General features: G+C 46.0%; 1 protein-coding gene across 12 annotated transcripts in view; it reads right to left on the reverse strand.

Annotated features, from left to right (window-relative positions):
* Positions 1-13,917: 13,917 nt before the first annotated feature.
* The window catches only part of Fgfr2 (fibroblast growth factor receptor 2), a 105,423-nt gene continuing 102,719 nt past the window's right edge, over positions 13,918-16,621 (reverse strand). For 11 of the 12 annotated variants that reach the window (XM_042701417.1, XM_042701416.1, XM_042701415.1 and 8 more), the window contains one exon: positions 13,918-15,597. In XM_042701417.1, the coding sequence (XP_042557351.1) occupies positions 15,433-15,597 (165 nt within the window). In that variant the 3' untranslated portion in view covers positions 13,918-15,432. Of the gene's footprint in view, positions 15,690-16,621 lie in introns of all 12 variants that reach the window. The other variant, XM_042701408.1, reaches the window with a different exon arrangement.

Raw genomic sequence — 16,621 nt, forward strand, 5'->3', positions numbered from 1 at the left:
CAAGACGCAAATGTTAGTTCCCTTCCCTGCAAAGAGATCAACCTTTAATCACGGAGCAGATTGTAAACCTGAACACAGCCCGCGGGCAGGACCCGCTGACTTGGGATAACACGTGGGTAAATGTCCACCCAGGCAGCTTTCTCACTTGGATTCTTGTCAATAGCATGCAGACTTAAAGCTTGCCTTTCCAGTTGGTGTCCTCATTCCTACATGACACCCCAATATCCCAAGCTGTTTCTAACACTACCCCAAAGCTTCAAAGTATGGGAGCCAAAGGAAAGTTCTCAGCGTTAGTATATGGGTTCCCCAATACCCAGCCCCAGCTGGTCCCTGCAGATGCGCAGGCTTCCAGTGAGCAGAGCTGCGAGTCTCAGAGGACAGAAAAGGCCTAGGTGCACCATGTTGTGCAGGAAGAACCAGGGTTCTGGCAGGTCTTGGTTTCTCAGCTTGCTTGTCACCACCAGCCACTGCACCAAGCTATCTCTCAGAATGGCCAGTCAGCCCTGGACCAGTGTGGTCAGGCCAACACACTCAGCACTGTACACCTGGCTGGGGTGTAGGAGGGAAAAGACACCACACAGCCAGTGGGCCAGAGACCTTAGGCTTCCCACCCAACACCAGTACCGTGTGCACTGCTGGTGTTCGTAGCATTCAACTCGACATCTGTGCTTTTCAGTATGTGATTTCCTTTTGGAAAAGGGCCCCTTGAGCAGTCTAACTCAACAATTGGTCGAGATACCTGCCCCTCCCCAAGTCAAGACCTAGGGACCAGAACCCAGCAGAGGTGGCTGCGCATGCTCTTCCTGAAACGTAACTCAGAGCAAATACAAGGTAAGAAACAGTGGCTGTCCTGTTCCTGGACCCAAGCTGTGAACACGCCTTCCACCTGCTGCTGCCAAGTGACCCTTGGGATAGCTCAGGGCCCCTCCATTTTGCCCTAATGGAGTCACTGTGGCATCCTGAGGCAGGTGTGATGATCACACCCCTCCGCCACCTTCGCCTCACTGCCACAACAGTTAGTGACCGCGAGGCTGGAGCTCTAGGCCTGACACCACCACTCAGCTGCACAACCTTGGCCTCAGCACTGGTTTTTTCTGATACTCTAACGTGTGCCTCCCTGGTGGGACTGTGGTGTGAGTACTAAGACGCCCAGAGCTGCCTGGAAGCCTTCAGGAGCTCAAGAATGGTGGGTTGGTGGTGGTCAGCATCTCTCTGCTCGCCATGCATTAAACCCAGGGCACTGAAGATCATGTTCTCAGTGGTGCAAAATAAAATAAAACTGAGCTGTCAAGAAAAGTCCCCCCCCCCACAAAAAAAGCCCCCTTCAGGAAAGGGCTTCTTTGTCTGACTTGAAACAAGGTGTCCTTTGCTAAACTGAAGTAACACATAAACCTTAGAACTCACAGATTTGAGTGAATTCTAATCTTGGCTCAAACTGGCAAGGGGGAGGGGGCGGGGGAGGGGAGGATGAGTCAGAGATTCCACCCTTCAGAGGGGGCAACCTAATATGGCATTGGGAACCACGAGAGACGACTTAGGTATGCCTGGACTTCCAGACTGGAGCCATGACTCTGGCCAAAGACCAGCTCACACTCACCACACACACACCCCTACCCTAACCTTCCAGACCCACAAAATAAAGCGTGGGGTAACCAAAACTGAGGCTCCGGTGGTGGGAAGGAGCCAACTAAAAGATGATGAGCAAATTGCTCCTCCAAGTGAAGGCAGTCAGGCTTTTCCCAGCATGCCCTGGGGCTTGGGTCTGCTGTGGCCCTGTCCCAAGGCATTGCATGATCCTGGCTGCTGCTGAAGTCTCCAAAATGCAGACACCACTGAGTCCATGGCGTGGCACAGAAGCAGGGGAGCAACAGGAAGGCCTCACTCAAAGTACATGAATTTCAACTCTAGAGGACAGGGTCTAGGGAAGGGGGAAATGTCCAAGGTGAGATGTCTGGTACTTTTACAACTTATGAAAACACAGAGATGGCTCTTGAAGGAGTAGGTGGGAGTGAAGCCAGGTCTGGACTGATGGGCTTCTCACTAGCTGTGACGAGGAGCAAGTCACCACAGTCTGATCACCTTCATACTGAATGAAATGAAGACATGGCCCCCACATGTGGTATTGCTCAGTCATCCAGAGGGCAGGCTTGATTCAACAGGCCTGGGGTAGAGCACTGTAGTTTGCATTTCCAAGTAGCCCCAAGGACTATGGGATTCTTCAGGTACATTCAGAGGGAAAGAGCATCTTTATCTGACATCCCCAGAAATGCCCTCTGATTGGACCAACTCAGGTCACATGTTCACTTCTGGCCAATGGTTACATAGCCTCTCCTGATTCCTCCTGATTGGCCAACCCAAAGACCTGCTCTCCGACCCGGGAGCCGGGAGGTGAATCAGCCTCCCCAGAACCACATCAAAACCGGGAGTGGGGGTTGCTGGGATGAGTCAAGGGAGGGAATTACACTGCGGAGACAAGCCGTGGTTGCCCATCTCAGGGCAGAGGCAGCCCGATGAGGGTTTTTTATTGTTGTTGTTTTTTGAGCCTTTGTTAGGCTTCTTGTGGTTGGGAACAAGACTTCTGAAAAGAGACCTCCTTAAAGAGGACCTGCCTCTGGAGAGGACAGGATCTAACCAGTCAGATGGATGAATTGTATCCAAATAGAACAGAGGTAATCAGAGTTCTTACAGAGAGACCTTAGCAATGCGGTCTACTTACCTGGTCATTCACGTACAACTGGATGCCATATAACAAAGGAATGGAGATCTGTAACTCAATCTTGGACATGAAGACTTGCTTCCATTCTATTTCTTTCTTTTTTTCCTGCAATCTAATTCTAAACTCAAAGAGACTCTCAAATAATGGAGGTGAGGTGATAATAGTGGTGATGATGATAACGATGATAATGCTGATGGTGACGGAGGGGCTAATTCGTCAGTGGGACCTTGACACTTTCTATGAGATGTTTGCTCAGATCAGAATTTCAGGTTTTAGTTTGTCTGCTCTGCTCCAAAGAGGGTACAGCAATTTATTCTTCCTTCCTGTCTTGATCTCCATTACCTCACAGGGCCTGCTACTTAAGGAGGTGAAGGCTACAGAGGCCAAGCATTTGGTACAGAGAATGAGAGAGAAAACCTACCAGGAATGCGTCAAGTTGCTGCTATATGGCTCATACCTCAAGTCTACCCGAAGATTATCAGGACACATAACCTGAGACTCACTTATTGGAAAACAGAATAATGAATGCCAAGATTCAGCCAATAGGTAGGCTCTGCGCCTAGACACCCTAGACATCCTCTCCGTACCTCTATTTTCTCATCAACAGATGGAATTCTAAGAGCACTAATGCCTCATGGATGGTTATGAAAACTGAAATTGTGCAAAGCACTGACGTACTGCCAGGTTTCTGACATGCTTAATAAACATTACTAATGATTACTAATCTCAAAATACATTGTATGGATCAGACACTGTATTAGGTGACAGAAATTCATAGCAATTAAAATCTGGAACTAGCTAGGTGCCACAGCTCACACACGTAACCCCAGCTGCTTGGGAAGTAGAGATCAGGAGGATCATGGGATTGAGCTGAAGAGCTGAGGGACAACGCCCAGGCCCAGAGTTCAGGCCCCACGACCGGACCCCCAAAAAAAAAAAAAAAAAAAAGAATCAAGATGCCTTGTACTCATAGTCTGACGTGTTGAATTGAAACCCTTTTGTACAATTAAAGATAAAATATAAATAATAAAAGCGAAAATCTCTGTCACCCAATTTCAACAAAAATAATATATAAATTAAAAAGAAAGGAAGAAAAAGAGAGAAAGAAAGGATGGACAGAACGAAGATGAAGGAGGGAAGGAAATGAATATGTGATACAGTAGAGTCTAAATTTTCCCTGAAAATGATTGTATCAGGAAGCCTGGGACTCTTGATTCTGATCATTGAAACAATCAAGATCATTACAGATACCTGTAATTGCCAGGCTCAAAGTGAGAAGAAACAGCACAGCACTAGTGGAAATGCAAACCCTTCCTAATTTACAATCAAATCAGGTCCACTTACTTCTTTTGGCTAACATACATTAGCACACTTACGAAACATCTACTTTTGGATTGTGCTAAGGCCCCAGGTCTGTCTGCATTCTCAACTGGGCATGTGGACAAAGCCCGTCTTTATGTAATCCTCCCTCATAGAAAAAAAAAAGAGAGAGAAAATACCAACCCTTAACCGTGGAATAAATATAGGAGAGGATGGCTTTAAAATTAGAGGTTGGAAAAATGTCATGCAACAAAATCCAAAACCCCAAGCAGGATCTAGCAAGCCGCAGACCACACATATTTGTACTTCAAGAGTACAAATCTTTTGAAAGGGTTGGAAATAAAGATTCCCAGGTTCGGTTGGGGAAGGACCAATTTTCATCCCCAAACACATCTTTATGGCTGGGTTTTGGGGACCTGGAAAGTGTCCTTCATGGAAACGCTGAGCAACTTCTCCACATCCACACCAGCGCCATCTCAGCTCTTTTAGAAAATAGAATATTTTCTTTTAGAAAATCAGACTTTCCTTTGCAACTAGGTCAACGACCACAGTGTGCAGAAGCCAAATCTGAGACGTTTGCATTTTCATACGACCTTAGGGAAAGAATTCTACTATAAACTGAGTACTAGTAGCTCATGTCTGTAATCTCAGCTACTTAGGAGGCTAAAAACTGAGGGTCTAGCTTCAAAGTTAGTCCAGGGCAGAAAAAGTCCATGAGATTCCTATCTCCAATTAACCACCAAAAGCCAGAAGTGGAGCCAGATAGCTCCACTGAGTGCCAGCCTTGAGCAAAAAAAGCTAAAGAACAGGACGCAGGCCCTGAATTCAAGCTCCAGTAGACACACATACACAGAAAAAGAATTTTGTTATGGACTAGGGTGACTTTCTTGGTTTTGCTTCTCAGCTGAGGTTTACAGGAATGAGAAGACAACCCAACAGGAATCACCTGTTATCTAGGAGTATTGTCAGGGAGTCCAGGAGAATTAAAGACCCAATCCCTACTCAAGAGCCCATCAGGGACAGACATGCCAGGGCAGCCCTGACTAGGTAGGCTCCTGTGACTTGTCTGAAAGGAACAAGTTGTAATTCCCTCCCAGATTTTGGCCACGAGGAAATGTGAGCCCACATCTGAATTGCTGAGACACATTCTGAAGGTAGACCTAGGCCTATGAAATCCTCTTCATTTTGATTCTGAGAACTGATTCCAGAATACTTTAGACACAGCATAGGACAAACAAAGCGTAGATCAGTGGCACCATTTTGAGATTTTTGTGGCCTCCTGGCATTATGGAGGCAGGCTTTCAATGTGTGGACAAAAGGGAAGGGGTGGGGTTTTGTGGCCTGGGTTCCTGCCCAGGCTCTTCCGAAGTCACTGTCTCTCCTGTCTGGCCTCAGTTTTTCCCATCTGTGAGTAGATGTGGTGGGACAAGGTGAACTCTAAGGCCTTGTCTACAACCTAAGATTTTCAAGCCATTGTCTGCATTCACCCTGTATGGTGTTTATGTTTTGTTTTTGTTTTTCCTGGAAAGCAGAGGCAACCTTGAGCTGCCGGTGACTCAGGAGTTCAGGTGGGCAACACCTTCCACACAGACCTCAAAGGTGTCAGGTGACTGCTCAGATAGGCTCTCCCTAAATTCTGGAATGAAAGGGAACTGATAAGCCAACTGAAGGAGGCTCAGCAATTATGATAACCCGCCCGGTCTGCACACAGATCAAAATTGTCAGCTCTGCCCTCAAACAAAGTCCTTCCTAGGAGCCTGGGAATCCAGGACCTTGTCAATACCTTTGTCTGTATTTTGATGATGAAGAAATGGAGACCTGGAGGGATTAATGCCCTTACCTTAAAGTCATCCAGCCAGGAGGAGGCCCGGAGGAAGCAACGGTAAACAGAGGCCAGCCACTGTAAGGAGAAGCCACCATTTCCAGGCAATAACAATTCATATCCTGCAGGAAGAATAAGCTGATCAAAAATAGGCCATTCTCACACCCGGCCCCTTTCACCACTCCCATGCAAAGACCACCCTGGGGAGCTCTGATTTCTACATTTCTGTCTTTCAAAGGTTTTCTGCAACCACAGTAGGCCGCCTTCCCGTGCAATCAGTTTAAAGACAAATCAGATTCATCACAAACATGAAGAGACATTCTCTCGGATGGGATTTTCTTTCACTCACTCAGAGAGGGCTTCCCTGGTGTCTATTTCATAGCAGGCCTGCGGGGCCACCTTCACCCCTAGGCCTCAGGTATCAGGACATGGGGGACACTCCTCCATCTCCAGAAAAGCATGATTTTCTGTTTCCTAAAGGAACTGGGGCTCTTTCTCCAGTACCTGCTCCCAGGGAAGCGTTAGCCAGCTGGAGAAGCCCTGCCTGCCCACCGTAGGTCTGCTGCATCCCTGGCCTCGGTGCCCCTTGGTTGAGGCTGGGATAAGAAGCCAGATCTGGGTGGGGGCATCTCATTCATGGCCAGGGGCAGCTGTTTCTTATTTACCAGACTCTCAGATGCCATTCAACTCTGTACCATGGCTTACTTCTTTCCAGGGCTTTCCTGATGCTACTTGGCCACAGCTGAGTCTAGGAGGGTGAAGGGGGTGTGGTTCTACCATTAGGTTTACCTGAGAAACCTGGACTCACAGGACCTGAGTGTTGTCAAGGGGTGTCCATCTGGTGAAGTCCAGCTTCTGGATTCCAATGGTGACGTGCTTGATGGCTGGAGGTTGGGAAAAAGAGCCCCGAGATCGTTGGCAGAACCTTTCTCGACAAACCAACTTCATAAGCGTTGCTTTGGGACAGACTTTAGGAGCCAGCTCCGAATGTATACCCCCTCTCTCTTCACCTAATGCCAACTCTGCCTGCACAGCCTTTCCTCCTGAGGAAACAGGGCATGAGTGTGAATTTCTAGACTTTTCTGTGACTCTTGGTTCTACCAACTGCCAAAGCATCTGCCTTATGGTAACTAAATCAAGCCCTCTGCCCAGGGTCTCCTTTGCTGTAACTTGGCACGACAAATATTCGTGGTTTGTCTTGTGACGGTATCCAGGTCAGCCAGGCCTTTCCCTCCAGCTTCCTCCACAGATAAAGCGTGACCTCTTCAAGAGATGCAGGTGGCATGAAGTGAAGAAGGTTCCAGGTGCTTTTCTACCAAAAACAATGGGAGAGCAGCCGGGTCAGGGGCGGCTAGAACTTTGATCTGAGTGACTGCTTGGGAGATAGGCTTAGAAGCAAGATTGTTCAGATTAATTACATCTTCTAGATAAATGGGGGGCAGGGAAGGCTGTCCTGGAGAGTTTTCTTACTTCCTGTCCAGCCCCTAAAGCACCCGGTAGAGAAAAGCAGGGTACTTGCTGTGCAAAAGCAGTTCCAAGTCAAATCCCCAGGTCCCCAAACCCAGGTCCACGCCAACTTCACACCCTCAACTCTTCCTCAAAAGAAATTCTAGAACCATCTGTGCCTCCCCTGTCCCTACACACACCATCTCTTCTCACCAGCTGCTGTGTTCCTCGTAGTCCCGGACCTCATCTGAACTCTCCTGGGTCATGTGGAGATCTTAAATAACCAACCAGCATTTCATGGTGGGGCCCCCAGAAAAATCCTGAATGTTTTTATTGTTCTGAGTAGCTGTAAAAGCCTGATCTACAAGAGTATGTGTGCAAACGCTCACGCACACAACTACAAATGTCCCCTCTCAGGTTCTCCTCCAGGGCACAGGTGCCATGTAAATCAGGGCAGGCCAACAATGCATACCTTCACCAGCACTACCTCCATCCTTGCCCTCTCCCTGCACTCACCCAGTCTTTAAAAGGCTCTAGGCTTTCACCCTTGGGGAATAGGCCGCAGGCTCAGCTTCCCCAGAGCTGCTCCACACACCCGGTTTCTTTTATGAGGGGGTCTCCCCTTCAGCTCATGTCTCCTGCACTTGACTAAATTCACCTGCTGTCAGGTCAGAAAAATAAAGGCTTAGTGCTTGATTTGCTTTCCACTTCATTTAAAAGGACAAGGGAACAGTGGAAACCAGATCCGACCATTTTTATTATCAGTCTCCATTACCTGTGCACATTTATTGCATATGTAGATTTTCTCAGGATCTCTTTACAGTGGGGGAGCTGAGGGCTGATTTATGGGGTAAGTGGTTCTTGGTTCATGTTGAGCCTTCAGCAACTGAGGTTTACAGACGTTTTAAACTGCAGATAATGGGGGGAGAGGGGAATCACACCTAGTTACATGTCTAGGTGAACTAGATCATTATGACTCCAGTACATTTCAGCATGATGATGCCCTTTGTGCTCAGAGAGGAGTTTGAAGAGTGTGTGTGCCTGCCCTCTCCTTCGTGAAAATCTCTGTGAAAGTGTGTGTGTGTGTGTGTGTGTGTCTGTCTGTCTGTCTGCTGGCACTAGGGTTGGAAGTCAGAACTTGGGCATTCTCTCTTAGCTTTATTCCTCAAGTCTGGTACTCTACCACTTCTGTTTTTTGTTTTGTTTTGCTTTGTTGCCAGTTACCTGAAGAGTCTCACAGACTTTCCTTCCCCAAGTTGACTTTGAACCATGATCCACAGATCTCATTCTGCTGAGTAGCTAGGAATACAGACATGAGCCACCAGTACGCGTTTCATTCATGAAAATCTTAATGCACAGAGGGACAGCAGAGTGACAGAGAACCTGGTGTGGCCAACCCATCCATGTGGAGGGCTGTCCTTATCCTTGAACCTGGCATTCCAGCCTGACCAAGCAACCCAGTACAGAGGTGCTACTTAACTGGAGAGACCTGATTTAATTTATGCCAAACAAGCACTACTTGAAACCAAATGGCAACCTCTCACCTTCCCTCCTTGTGGAAGAACCACATTATTTACTTAGCCTTTGGTTTGTGGATCTCTGCGGCCACCCAGTTTCGAAGGGCAATGGAGTGTTGCTACATGGCACTGGGCGGGCAGGGGGTGAATGGTGCCAGGACAGTAGACAAACACAGGCCTCTGTCTCCAAAATGCTTGGGCATTTTTCATGGCATTCACCCCCATCCCTAGGCCTATCTTTCCAATGGACCCCAGTTTTGAAATCATCACGCAGTTTCAGGACCTTGTTACCTGCTACTGTCCTTGTCCACAAGTCATCAGCAGCATCCAACTGGAACCTCGTTACATAAGCCGGGCTAGTGGAACTCCTAAGGAGAAGTGGAGGGTAGTGAGTGTTTTCAGCTTTGCCTCTGCTCTCGGGCTCATTCTGATAGCATTAAAGCCAGCACTAGCATTATGTAAATGAGTGGGCATGGTCTGCCAATACATCGTTATTCATGGATTCTGAAATTGGAGTTTTTATATCATTAGTCCCTGTCTCATGTTCTATCTTCTTTTAAACATGTTCTTCGACCACTTTCAAATGTCTCTTTGCTAACAGCAGAACAAGCAGGCAGAAGGTTAGTTTGGTTGTGGGCCGTGGTGCGTTCGCTCCTGATCTAAGCCTAGCAGATCACGGTTCCCCCCCACACCCAGCCTAGTGAGTCACTGCAGGGGTTTTGGTTTAGTATGTTGACTTTACTATTTCCCTCACAGCGTTGGCTGCCCCTGGGTGACAGCTAGCAATGGATGAGAGACTTGTGCATTTTGGGTTCCATCTACGTCCTGTAAGAGGCAACCAGAAAAGCAAACTCCTGGAGAGAAAAGACCATGGCAGAAAAGAGAGCAGGTTTCTGATTTCCTGTCCTGCTGTGCTAATGTGTGCAGAGTCACACACAACCTTTTCCCACAAGAGGCACCGAGTCACAATCCAATGTGAAGAGACTACCTCGAGTTTGGGTGAAGGCCCAGCTGCCTTCTTCTATGGGAAACACTGAAGAATGAGATTCCTTATGGTCAACCAGGCCCTTGAAGAACTTCCCTGTGGAAAGGAGAGGTCTGTCACAGCCTTTCCAACCCTGCAGGCGGCCCCGGGCTAGATCCACGTCTCCCACAGGTTCAGAGGGAGACACACCCCTGAGATACACAGTCCCAAGACTTCAACAACCCAGCACAAAGCCTGGTTTTCCATGTGAGATTTCCTCCTGCCCTGATACTCACTGTGATTCTCTTGTCACTACAACACCTGGGCCCAGAGAGCTCCCCTCTGCAGCCCCTTCCCACCCCAGAACCTCTGCCACCATCATTAGTCTGCCTTTATAACCACTGGACTTAAATCATTCACTTACTTGGTCCATGCTATTCTCATAGTATGTAACTGTCCCTTTAAGACGGACAGGTTTGTGTTTGTAGAACAAATGGTTGTTTTTAAAGGTGAACATAATAGGTTGAATGTTATGAACATAATGTCATGTTGTTTTTTTTTTTTTGGTCAGTCATGGGGCTTGAACTCTGGGTTTGGGCGCTGTCCCTGAGCTCTTCAGCTCAAGGCGAGTACTCTACCGCTTGAGCCACAGCCCCACTTCCAGTTTTCTAGTGGTTTATTGAAGATAAGAGTCTCACAGACTTTTCTGCTGGGGCTGGCTTTGAACCGTGATCCTCAGATCTCAGCCTCCTGAATAGCTAGGATTACAGGTGTGAGCCACCGGCGCCCAGCTAATTTCATGATTTTTTATAATGACTTAAAGCACGGTAGATGTTTACTATTTAAAAAGGAGAGACATGACCATAGTCTCATTTGCAACTGACTAGCAATTATAATGGCAATTATATTTATAGATTATATACCTAAAAAAATATATATATAGTTAGACACATATCTGTATGATTATATCCAGAGAAAAGTGGAAATAAGTGATAGATGATAAAGGGTGATTGACAGATGAATGGCTAGGTAGGTAGGTAAATAACACACAGAAGATAGATGGATAGATAGGGCGGCTACTGTTTGAGTGTTGTGTAGCATTTACTTGTTGGTGCTTTTCAGATAAAAATCATTTAACTCCATAACCATTTGATATAGAGATCATTTGTCACCACATTTACAGACCAAGAAACCTTTGGTGCCTGGATTATAGGCATGCACCAATATATCCAACCTTCTTTTGTTCCTAATTTGTTAATATCTTAAGTGCTTTGTCCATTTCTAAGGACATTGGGCTTTGGATTTTGACTTGCAAGGGATATAGATAGAATTCATTCAACTGTCTTCAACAAAAGAATGGGAAGAAGACAAAGAGCCTAAAAAGGCCGACTCCAAAAGGACAAGAAATTTTAACCTTCTTGGGGACAGAAGAAAAAAAAAATGCCTATGTTTTAAGCTAAATCCTGCTTCATGCTCTGGGACCTCCACTTAGCAAACCTGCAGGAATCTCCTACATTTTAATCTATGGAGTTATTTATATGGCGATTCTCAGTGATCCACACTGATTGGCCTGTTCACTGTCTATCCAGGGCATGAGACCTTTGAAACAGGACTGCAAGGCAATTCTGAGGGGTTCATTCAAACTCCCTGGAAACCCCAGGAAAACAGGCACATGGTAGGGCGCTATTCCAGAATGTCACTTAGAACCTGCTATCCCTGCCCAGAATAGACAGCCAAGTCACTTCAAGGCTTCCTGGGGATGAAATGTGAGAGAAGATAAACTGTGCCTTCGTCTCTAAAAACATCAAAAAATAAACGACACCAAAATGCAGGCTGGGTAGAAAGGACTCTGATGCGCATACATAAGTAATGGTGCATTAATCAGTCCCCACGGATTGCTCAAGGTCATTAGGCTGTATTTGGAAGAATACTGGGATCTGAGGTAGAGAAGCAGTTAGGAAGAGTCTATTCCCCTTTGAATCACGAGGCTGTGCTTCCTTCCTCCCTGACCCCAAATGACAAACATGGAATAGACCAGTGTTCCAGCCTTTCTACACAACAAGGACCCACAGGGTTTCTTAGCTATCTCGGCCACTTTGTACCTGTGGAAACCAGACCGATTCATCAAAGTATCTTCGGTAAACTCCGGTAGGGAATCTTTTCTCCTCAATTATTAAACCCATGAGAAGGCACCTCATCTACTACAATGCCATACTAGGATGGCAAGTGTTAGCAAGGACATGGAGAAACCAGGACGCTGCTAGTGGGAATATACAGAATACAGATGTTTCAGAAATGACGCAATTTCCTCTAAAGACTAGACACCATTATTATATGACACAGCAATTCTGCTCTTATGCATCTACCCAAAAGAAAGACACGTGACCAAACACTTCTCTAGTAAAACAACCCATCTGTCTATCAATGGATGAATGGTATAGCCACACAACAGACTGTAACTTGGTAATGAAAAGGAATGAGGTAAATAATACATGCTATAAGGTGTTAAGTGAGGAAAACAAGACACAAAAGGGCCACATATGGTATGAGTTCTTATAGGAAATCTACACACAGTATATGAGCCAGGAGGAGAAATGGGAAGAGCTTGCTCTGGGGTACCTTTTAGAATTTCCTTTTAGAATGCTGAGAGTAGTGATGGCTTCTCAAAGGCCATTTCTCCATCCATAGATGGGTGCAGTGGTGCACATCTGTGTTCCCAAACTGTGGGAGACTATAGATATATGGGAGGTTTGTGATTGTAGACCAGCCTGGGCAGAAAAAGACTCCATTTCCATAGAAGGAAGCTGATAGAGATGGAACATATCTGTAATCCTGGCAACAGTGGGAAGTGTTCAGGTAGATGGATAGCAGCTTACACATACACCTGGGTGGGACAATCCTATCCTGACTAGGAACATGTGCGTGCGTGCACGCGCACACACACATACACACACACACAGGCCTGATTCAGGTAAGAATTGCCTTGTGCCCATGTGCTTATCAGGTGACACTACTTTTAGGCTTTCACGTGCCTTATTTTACAGTACTGGAAACAAACCCAGGCCCTCAGGCTCTCTGGGCAAACACACAATCCTTGGGCTACACCCCTAGCTTCATACACCTTGTCTTTGAATCATTTAATAGGATCATAATTCTACCAATAAGAAATGAAAGCACAGGAGCATGGCAGATGCAGAACAGGGCTATTCTTGTTGGCACTCTCCTTGGGCCTGGTGAAACCCTCAGCCTCACTCCACCGCCAGGGACAGCATCATTTCATGCCAGCCAAGAATGTGGCTGAAGTTGGGGGGCAAAGAGGGGGAAGAAGCCTGTCTCCGCCCTCTGTCTTGGGAAGAAGGAAGAGCCTTCCAAGACTTATTGGCCTTCTGGGTCATCCATCCATGTGTTAACTGACCGGCAAAACTTATTTCTCGCAGGGCACTGGAAATCCTAGCTATTCAAAAAGGCTGAGATCTGAAGATTAAGGTTCAAAACTAGCCTGGAAAAAAAAAATCCACGAGACTCATCTCCAATAAATGAGCAAAAAGCCATAAGCAAAGCTGTGACTCAGGCGGTAGAGCACCAGCCTTGAGTGAAAAAGCCAACGAGAGCACACATGCCCGAGCTCAAGCCCCAGCGCCGACACGGAACCACACAAGCAAACCACTTCAGTTCTCTTTGGCGTCTTGGGTGGTATATATAAAAATAAAAGAATCCATGTTTCTTTTGGGAAAATCCAAAGTACAGTCTACTCTCCATAAATCATGATGAAACCAACCAAAAAGGTTTGGAGGTCCCTGGGCTGCAGGAGCTCTGGGCATTCCTCCTCAACACCTCGCTGCATATAGCTCTCCTGCCGCTTACCCAGCGAACAGGTAAGACTCAGGAAGGAACCACGGCTTGCCCCCTGAGGCACACAGGTAAGCAACCCAGCCAGGGCTGAAGCAACTTCAGGTTTTTCTACTGGATCCAATTGTCCCCAGACCGCTGGTCCTACTCAACCCCTGTGCAAGTCACACCAGCTAGTGTTAAAGAGCCTTCAGCTTTGTCTTTCCCAAATTCACTCCACCCAGTATACCATCTCCACCCCACCCTGCCCCAGCAGAGGAAGCCATTTGGTAAGACACAAGTCTTAAAAAAATAAGCTGCGTGACATTTATTTCGGTCCTGTTAACATTAATATCTGTAGAAACATTTTTATTGTCAGTATAAAAATTAACAGGCTTTATTAAATACTTTTCTCCAATTTTGTAACACATAAAATCAGTGTGATCTGCATTCACATAGCGTGGCTATAGCAAAGTGAGTAGGTGTTGCCAAAGGCAAACCAGATGTTAATATGGAATTCACAACATGGTGGTACTTAGGCTGATATTGGTATCAGGCCAGATCTTTCGGTGAGGTCTCGTCTAAAGTAGACAGAAGCAATCAATCCCATAGGAAGATGGAAGGATTCTCCACATTCTCAGCAGAATGATCCTTATGTCTCAATTTTCCCTGATAGGGCTCGAAAATCACCAAAGGCTGTTATCTGATGCCAGAGAACTTGGAAACCATGATCAAAATCCATGGGAGAAAGCACGGACTAATCTGGGAAATGCACAATTCAAGGGCAGAAAGCCAGCTGCCGGACAGAACCCATTCTGCTGTCATTTCCACTGAGGTGTCTAAACTCAAAGACTGGATTAAGGCATCTTTGAAGGAGGACGCTGGTGTCATTTGGACCAGTTTGAATCTTTGTTGCTTTGGCCTGAAGACTGAGCTGCATACCAAAACCAAACACCCTCCTAGAAATGGGTTCCTGTAACACGGGCATTTAGGATGTTTAAGCACAATCATCTGACAGCAGAGTTTAAACACAAATAAATCAAAACTCCATTTCCCCCCAGATTAGTCATATATTCTAAATCTTTCTCTTCTCAAAGGTTCTGACAATTAGTTAAGTTCCAGCCATAGGTTAACTAGTCTTCTGTGCTGCCTGCATACAAATGCCACTTAAATTACAAAAAAACTATAAATGATTAATTGTTTTGTATATTACCAATTCATTAATAAATTAATGTTATACCATTTTCCCTGAAAGCAAAAGTATCTTTCCCACCTCTGCTAGGTGAAAATTAAGAAATTCTGTCTAAAAACAGCAATTAGCAAATAGCTATTAAAAAAAAAAAAGAGAAAAACCAATTTTCTAGGTGCATTGGGACATCCATTTAAAATCAATACAAAAAATAATTCCTTGTAAATATATAATATATATTTATACATAATTTGAATATATTTACATACATCCAGCACCTATATACTGCATTTTGTGCTCTGTAAGTGTGTGCTGAAATATATTTTCTCCAATTATTACAAAATTAACAAGGAAGGCAGTGGGTGTCTGCCTTGAGTCCATCTGGGTCCTAGCCAGTCCCCGTGGTGGGTCAGAGGGTGACATGGCGGCTGTCCATGGTTCCAAAAACATTCTCCTGGCAAAGAAGACATGTTTTCAAACTGTAGAACCCTTTCCACATGTGCCGATTACATTTCCAATCCTTGACTCCTCTGATCCGTATATACAAGTGGAGGCGGCAGGCTCGGGGAGGCCTGGCCTCCATGCTCAGTGTAGGTAGGTTCCTGGCTGAGGACAGGAAAACACATTCGCTCATGTTTTAATGCTGCCATTTATGTGTGGAAACTGAGGCAGGCAGGGTTCGTAAGGCATGGGGTCCGGAGAAAATACAGAGTCATCTCCTGAAGAACAAGAGCTCCTTGTGTCAGGGTAGCTAGGAGAATACTGTTCGAGAGGCTGACAGAGGTCCAAGTATTCCTGAAAGAAGGGAAGAGAGACGTTTTATTTCATCTTGGATCAGGATAACAAGGTGAATATGGTTCGAGAGGCTGAGTGAGGTCCAAGTATTCCTGAAAGAGGGAAGAGAAGAGTCTTATTTCAAACACAGCCCCCTTTGACATGGGTATCAGAATGGGGACAGGACAGGGGAATCTCTGAAAGCTTAAAGTTAGCCCCAACCACCCTGACTGCACAAAACCCCAACTTCATTCACTGAGCTACCCTTCATTTTCCTCTTAGAACCCACCCTGAATAAAGCATTGGCAAAAACAAAACAAACCGAAAAAACCAATAAAACTGTATGGGTGCTGGTGGCTTAAGCCTGCAATCCTTGCTACAGAGGAGACTGAGATCTGAGGATCGTGGTTCAAAGCCAGCCTGTGCAGAAAAAGTCTGTGAGACTTCTCTCAAATTAATTAGCAATAAGCTGGAAGTGGAGTGGTGGCTCAAGTGACAGAGTGCCAGTCTTGAACAAAAAAGGCCAAGGGAGAGCTTGAGGCCCTAAGTTCAAGACTGAATATAAACAGACACAGATAGACAAACAGACAGACAGACAACTGTGGCGCTGTGAGTACTGGGAAGTGACCTATAGTAACGTAGGGGCTCCACAGTGCCCTGAAGTTCTCAGCCCAATTCTCAGCAAAATAGAAAAGCTTAACAGCACCCCTTTAAATATAAGGCCACAAATACCTTATTTTCTGAATTGTATTTTCCTATTGCAGTTTCTAGAATAATTGAAGGGGAATACTGCCCATTCATGGTGTACTTTCACAGATGTAATTCATTACTCTCAGAAGCTCTTGAGTTAAAAATGTAAACAGGTTCAAAAAAGGCTGGGGTACACTCATGGATGTTAAATCCATATGGGCCATTAAGAGAAAAGCTGAGGGAAATAGAAGTTTCAGGGTTTTGAAACTCAAACATTTTCCTGTTCCCCACAACACCCCGCTAGTGTTGCCGCTGAGGTCGCCCTGGGTCACTTCCTTCCGGCAGGACAAGACGT

The sequence above is a fragment of the Dipodomys spectabilis genome, unplaced genomic scaffold (genome assembly GCF_019054845.1).
Source record: "Dipodomys spectabilis isolate Male_0828 unplaced genomic scaffold, ASM1905484v1 ptg000289l, whole genome shotgun sequence".
Classification (NCBI taxonomy): domain Eukaryota; kingdom Metazoa; phylum Chordata; class Mammalia; order Rodentia; family Heteromyidae; genus Dipodomys; species Dipodomys spectabilis.